Source organism: Brassica napus, chromosome A7 (assembly GCF_020379485.1).
Source record: "Brassica napus cultivar Da-Ae chromosome A7, Da-Ae, whole genome shotgun sequence".
In the NCBI taxonomy this organism is placed as follows: domain Eukaryota; kingdom Viridiplantae; phylum Streptophyta; class Magnoliopsida; order Brassicales; family Brassicaceae; genus Brassica; species Brassica napus.
This window is the reverse complement of record NC_063440.1, coordinates 13040011-13047905: the sequence shown is the minus strand read 5'-3', so window position 1 is coordinate 13047905 and position 7895 is coordinate 13040011. Positions and strand designations below refer to the sequence as shown.

The following is a 7895-nucleotide window of genomic DNA, read 5'->3' as shown; positions in this document are numbered from 1 at the left end:
GAGTGAATCTAGTTGTTAGATTATGAATCTAAGAGATTAGACTGCATGCAATCTTAATAAGTCGATGCGATATGTATGCTTATATCTACTTTTGTGTACGTAATAACCTACTGTTGTGCTTTATATTCATTATTTCTTGAAAAGTTCCTCAATCGTGAAATTTTTTCCCAAACGAGAAATTAAACATGTAAGAAATTGTATCATCGATATATCACAAAAAACTTAGAAACAAATAATTAATAGTGATAGAATAAAAATATAATTTAATAGTCTTTATTATTTTGTAACGCAATTATATCACTCAAGTGACAAACGACTATTTTTGAAAAGCAATAATAGTGGCTTTGAATGTAACACAGGAAAGATGCAGAATAAATGCAGGACATTTTAAATGCAGATTGGACTGCAATTTTTTTGCCATTTATGAATGTAGTGCAGAGTAAATGCAGTACAAATGCAAGAAAAATTAATATGCAGATTGATCTGCACTTTATCTCCAATCAACATTAAAAATGCAGAAGAAATTATAATATTAAAAAATTATGAAAACTGCATGCAGGACAATTCATGTGATAAAAAACTGATCTGCAAGTAATAGGAATAAGTGGGCTGATCGAACACAGGAGCCCAATGATCTGCCTTTGATTTTTTTTTTTTTGACAACTACTTTTTCTCCTTTAGTTAACAATATTTCATATTACTTTATTTCTTTTCTTCACAAATTAAAATTCTTCTTTAAGTGTAAGTTTTTTGTTTTGTTTTTTATAAATAATTTAAGATGAATTTTCTTATACAAATAACTAAAATGACATATTATATATATAAAATAATATTATTAAATTTGATAAACACTTATATATATATATATAATATACATATTCAAAATAGGGGTGAACACATATCGAATATTTGGATGATCCAATCTGTTTCGTCCGAATAATCAATTATATGTTCTGATTCAATCCGTAGCCCCCTTAATATTCTATGTCCCGTATATCTGGAAAATTTTAGATTTTGACTGGATATCCGATTTGATCCATAAAAATAAAAATATATTAGAAATTAAATTAAAAGAAAAAATAATAAAATAATAATATAAAATATTATAAAATAATAATATTTTATAACAAAAGAATTATTTACTTTTAAAAATTCTAATAAATAATTTACTAATTCAAAAAAAACTATTGTAAAACTTATATACAATATAAAATTTATATAATTTTTATATAATTCTTTAAATATATGTATATATATGCATATAACGGATTGGATATCTATTCTTAAAAATATTAATATTTGTGGTTTTTTCGTTTCCTATGGATATCCAGATTTAATGAATTTAAATATTAGTTCTTTATACTATTTATATAACTTATATATAATTATTTACATATATGTAAAAATAATATATATATTAATTTAATAAATTTGTGCATGTTATTTATATTGCGTGTATTATTTTCATATAATTATAAATTTAAATATTTTTATAATTAATTATTATTTTAAAATGATTATTATACTCATTATAACACATGCATTATTTTAATCTTATGTTTAATTAGTTTTATCAGTTTTTTATATCTATGTTCATATAATTGAACTAATATTATTTTAAAATTTATAAATATGGCATCACCGTGGATAAAACGTAAAACTTAATACTAGTCATAAAGATTTGATCTGCATTTGTACTGCATGATCTGCTTGATCTGCATTTGTTCTGCTTGATCTGCATTTTCTGTTTGATCTGCGTTTTTATGATCTGCATGCCATTCGAAGCCATTCAACACAATTTTTGCAGATCAAAAATAAATGATTAAAAAATAAAAAATCTGCATGCAGATCTAAATTGCACATAAATATTTTGATCTGCAACTAAGGAAGAAAAAGCAGCTGTACACATACAGATCAATAATATAAATTTATTTTTTTTTTTTTTTTTTTTTGACAGCATATAAATTTATTTATATTGGCTATTAATTATTAATAGAAAGTCCACTTTACTAATTCATGTTATTCACTTTGAAACTAAATAACTAAATCTTTAAAACAAAATTTAATAATTTCGTTTTATAAATAATTTATTTTAAAACAAGTTTATTTTATAGAATTTAAATAATTTTATAAAACATTTACATAAAAGTATATATTCAACATATTCATATTTTTATATATTATGTTTGCAATAACTAGATATAGATATATATATATATATATATTATTTTTGTATTATCTATTTTCTTTGCTTTACTAAAAATCATTTATAATATTTACATTGATAGAAAACATATATACTATAGTATATTTTATTTTTATTCTTGTTATGAGTAATATAATTAAAATAATTAATAAATTTTTATAAACTTTTATTTTCTAATATTTTGTAAAACTTATTCTAATGAATATATCTACGATGTTTGGTAATTTAAATTTCATTATTTATAAGTAAGAATTTGTATATTTGGTTTATATATTTAATTTTAGTTATTATTTTCTAACATTTAATAAAATATGATAATTTAGTAAGTTTATTTGATAAATAAAGATACAACTGTTTTGAATAGTGTTTGAAAACCAGACTGGACTGGCCGGTCAAACCGTAACTCATCCATCTTCATGTTTCGGGTTGCTCTAAAGATCGGATTTGAATTAAACCTTCAAATCTCGTAAAAACTGGTAAAACTCGTAATTTGGACTATAAAAATAATTAAATGGAAATGGAATATTCTTTGTCATTTTAATGAATTTTATATAATTTTTAAGTTTCAATATATTTATTAGAATTATATTTTTTTTTGTTTATGATTTTTTTTGTTATAATTGTGTTTAACTTTTATATAATGTTTAAACTTTCTTTGCATTTATTAAATTAACAAAAATAATTGATAAGAATTTGTATTTTTGTTTTAGATATTTAATTTACAAAATTATTTTTAATATTTGATTAAATACACTAATTCGATAAATTAGCTTAACCAGTTAAATCTGCATTTGTTCTGCATGATCTGCATATGTTCTGCTTGATCTGCGTTTTGGATTTGATCTGCGTTTTTTTTATCTGCATGCCATTCGAAGCCAGTATTTTTTTCTAAATGATTATAAAGCGAATGTTCTGGTGTATTCTAGCTAGCTATAACATGAAATATAAATGTTTTTAGTCAATACTTTAATAATCTTTTGCCGTTATATATATATATATACGAATATCAAATTCAAATTCGACTGTGTGAATCTATGATGACATATGAACCATGGTTTGATTTCCTGTAAAAGTGATGTCTTCGAAAAGAAAATAATAAGTATAAGGAAGCGGCCAATTAATTCTTATATAAAAATGCTAAGGATGATGTTGATAAAGATTTCTGAACTTTTCTTTCTCAAGGTACCATGCTACGAGCATTTCTTAAATTCTAGGTTTAAAATCCAGTAGTATCATTATTCCATTCATTACACAAGCACTATAAATCAATATATGTAATTTAGAATCAATGATTATATAAAACATCTTACGAAATGCTATAAAAAATAGCGGAGCATGATTGGGCTTTAATCATTGCTCTATGCATGCTTTGTTCTTAGGCCTCATGCCCTACATCATTATTTTCATGTTACATTTTCTTGGTAAAAGCATATCTTATAGTGATGGCAAAAGAAAGAAAATGGTACAACATATTTCGAGAACATTAAATTCCATTTTCATATGAATAGTAGAAAATGAGAAAATGAGGAAAATGTTTTTTAACACCTGAGGAAAAATGTTTAAACTTTTTTTTTCCTACGAATACTTCCATTTAGTTAGTTCGATTTAATATGTGCATATTTATATATGTAGATATCATATAAGAAAAAGTGAGTTAGTGCCAGCCACTGGAATTGTATTTCCAAACATCAACAAATATAAAGCAAATTAAATCTTGATCCGCGTAACCGTGCAGATGTTATTTTAAATTTTATATGTATGAATATATTTATTTTAGATCATTAGTATATATTTTAATTTTAATCATATATATAAATATTTATATAACTATTTCAAATATAATAATTTTTAGTTTATATGCTGTAAATAATTAGTTGTTTAAAACCATCACATGTGTTTTTTTTTTTTGTCATCTATCACATGTGTTTATTATTTTATTATATATTTATCTTATTGTATTTGCATTTAATTAGTATTAAATAAATTAATATATGCATGAAAAACAATATTTGAAAATTATTTATATTTAATTTATGTTAAACTTTTACCCGCCCTTTAAAACTGGATTTCATTTTAATAATATTTTTACGTTTATTCATTTTACATAATATAATATTATATTTATAAAATTCAAAGATATGTAATTTTTATACATGTATTGTAGTCTGTCATCATATTATATTTTTAAATAAATCTTTTATATTTTTGAAAATGAAATTTATAAATCAATCAGTTTAATATAATTTTATCATATGTAGTTCTATATAATAATTTTATTTTAACATGATTAATTATGATTACAAAATAGATAAAATTATGATCAAATTTTTATTTTAAATTTTATAAACAATATTAATGCATAATAATATTTCATTGATAATTACGAAATTAGTGAAAAATATTTACATAAATTTTTTGAAAATTAATATATTGTTAAAATATTTTGATGAACATAATAATTTTCATTTAATATGATTGATTGTGATTATATAATTGATAAAAATATGATATATATTTATTTTTCATTTTTAAACAATAACTGAATATATTAGTGCATAATAATATTTCAAAAGTAATCACGAAATTAGTAAAAATATTTACATATAATTTTTGAATTTTAAGATCTTGTTAAAATCTTCTTAAACAGATTTCTTCGAAATTTTTAATATTTATTTTTTTATTTTAAATGAAAAGATATTATGATTAAATTAATTCAAATATTTTATATATTATTAGTTTTATTAAAATACATTTAATAAAAAATATTTAGGATAGTTTAACTTAAAAATCATACATGAAATGAAATTATGACTTCTATTTTAATACAATAGATAGATTGATGCAAATAAAGCCCGAGTTTTAGGGTGATTATTTTATTGATATGATTTGAATTAATTTTATATGATGCTAAATAATTTGATTATGAAAGAAATAAGAAATAGAATATCACAGATGTTAAAAAAGACGAAGTATAATATTATTAAACAAAAAAAAAATTAAAATGTGAAAAATGATTGGAAGTGTCAAGTGGCCGTGGGACTACACTTGGAGTGACGCACGCGCACCATTCGCTTCCTTCCAAACGCACCGATTGGATATTACATTAACAAATTGGCCCACTTCTGCTCCTTCCGTCCACCACTGCCTCCTATTTTCCTCTTTCACTTCATGTCTGTATAAGGATTATATTCTCTCACGCTTTATACTTGATAATAGTTTATAGTTTGTCGAAAAATAATTGGTAAAAAAAGATGCAAATTTCTGCAACCTTACTTTATTGACTTCAAATCACTATTATTTAAAATTTATTAAGATCATCAAGAACTTAGAACAAGAAGATTTTACGATTACACCAAAAAAGAAGAATTTTCGAGCTTATTTTTGAAATTACATGATTTACCTTAAAATTTTAGGTTTAAAAACACAAGCGCTTTGTTAGCACAAAACACACACATAAAATGAAGAATTCTTCATGAATTGAAAAGCTAAATGCATACCAAATTCTATCATTTCCAATTATATAAACCGTGATGATCTTGGGGTTGGTTATAAAGGCACAAATAGTCACGAGATTAAATCAATTTACAAATAAGATAAATCTTTTTTGCTTTATATTTTTTGAAAGAATACTAAATTTATTGCAATAAAAAAATCTTTCCGCATTACTAGAAATGTGCACTAGATTAAAGAAAGATATAAAGCATACACTATAATAATAATATTTTTAAAAGGTCGCCACTCTCCATGAGCACCTCCTTCCTATACATATATGCCACTAAACTTCCTCTTCTCCTACACACCAAAAACAAACTCAATACTCTTAATTTCCCTCTCGACTCTCACTAAGTTAACTCACAAAAGAGGAGAGAAACAAGCATGAGAACGATGGTCGATTTAGGAAAGCATCATCATCACATGCAACTCATAACCACTCCAACCACCGTGGACTGCGCTCGTGAATTACGTCACCGACGAACTCTCCGCTCACTCATCGAATGCATACTCCCATACTGTTGCACTTACCAACAACCTTCCCCTTCGTACCAAAACGACACTGTTTCGGTCTCTTCCTCTTCTTCCTCCTCTTCCTCCTCAGACCACTCCTCCTCCTCCTCTTCTTCATCCTCTTCTTCCCGTAGTAACAGCATCATAAGTGGAACTTTCTTCGGGCACCGTCGTGGAAGAGTCAGTTTCTGCCTTCAAGACACCGCCGTGGGATCTCCTCCGCTTCTCCTCCTCGAACTAGCTGTTCCCACGGCGACGTTAGCCAAGGAGATGGATCAAGCAGGTGTTCTACGCATAGCCCTCGAGTGTGACCGTCGTCAAAGCAGCAACAGTGGCCCTTCGTCGATCTTTGATGTTCCGGTGTGGTCGATGTATTGCAACGGAAGGAAAATGGGGTCTGCTGTGAGGAGGAAGGTGACGGAGAACGACGCTGTTTTCTTGAGGATGATGCAGTCTGTTTCAGTCGGAGCTGGAGTTGTGCCGGTGGATAAAGAGGAGCAGACGCTGTACTTGAGAGCGAGGTTCGAACGAGTCACTGGGTCGAGTGACTCGGAATCGTTTCATATGATGAATCCTGGAGGTGGTTATGGACAGGACCTTAGTATATTTCTTTTGAGATCGTGAAAATATTCATGAGTATGTTGTAGTTACAAATTAATAAGATTATTGCCATTTTCGTGTTTCATTTATTAGTCGTGTACTGTACATTGTAAAGTAAAATTACCAAAAGAGTAAAATGTACATATTTTTCATCAAGTAATATCTAATACATATATGTGCAATTCATAGTGGTTATTATTTTCTTTTGTTCTAAAAGGTTTAGGTGTTGCCCTTAAACGTCCCTTTATTTCATCTACGATCCTCAAGTCACTAGCTAAAATTTAAACCTCTTAAAATCAACTAAAGGCAGCTATCATTCTTACGATATGCCGGATACAAGTGTTGTAGTTTCATTCTTTTGGTTAAGGCTACCAACTCCACTCACCAAATAACGGTTTACAATATTGTTGAGACTAGAGACATAGCTAGTTAGCTACTACCCCAAAAACTGAATTGCTTTGATGTTGGAGACCTTAATGAGTACTAGTCTAAAGATCATCTAAACTGCAAATAAGGTAATGATGATTAAGAACAATAATTATAAGATTTGGGGTGTATTTGTTGGTAGGTTAACTTTGAAAGGGAGTGAGGCTAGACGTTTATCGCATCTAGTAATTTGTACCATTTTTGTTAACCAAAAAATTTACAAACTAGACTGTAGAAAAGACTACGACAACCCTATTTTTAATACCAATTTGGTTGAATTACTTGCGTTCAATTGGCTACATTTTATCATCATGAATATGTAATCGTTGAAAATTTCCTAAGGGACCACACCGTAGGCATGTCAATTGAACGTATGGTGCGTCATGAACTTCATGCTAAAGCAATGTGCGATTGGGACCAAACAGAGAACCACATGATAGAGTATCTTTGTTTTAGTTACGGTGAAGTGCCACTGTCGGACCTCGTTTCTCTTTTGCTTTTGTTTTTCTGTTTGTTTCTTGTCTCTTTGATCGCACCGAGCTTCATTTCGACGTCACTCATTCCCTTTTTTTATTTTTTAAAAAAAAACTTTTTGTCAATTGAATCTCTGGTTGGATACAATAGTATAATATTGGCTTATTACTATAATATATACGCA

At 26.7% G+C, this 7895-nt stretch overlaps 1 protein-coding gene across 1 annotated transcript; it reads left to right on the top strand.

Moving 5' to 3' along the window:
- The first annotated feature begins 5895 nt into the window (after positions 1–5895).
- On the top strand, positions 5896–7011 carry LOC106356420 (protein MIZU-KUSSEI 1-like). Its single transcript, XM_013796178.3, has one exon. The coding sequence runs from the start codon at positions 6083–6085 to the stop codon at positions 6833–6835; it is 753 nt and encodes a 250-aa protein (XP_013651632.2). The 5' UTR covers positions 5896–6082; the 3' UTR covers positions 6836–7011.
- The last annotated feature ends 884 nt before the right edge of the window (positions 7012–7895 follow it).

Excerpts from the sequence above, each read along its gene's own strand:
- LOC106356420 (XM_013796178.3), top strand. The coding sequence starts at position 6,083 with ATGAGAACGATGGTCGATTTAGGAAAGCATCATCATCACATGCAACTC.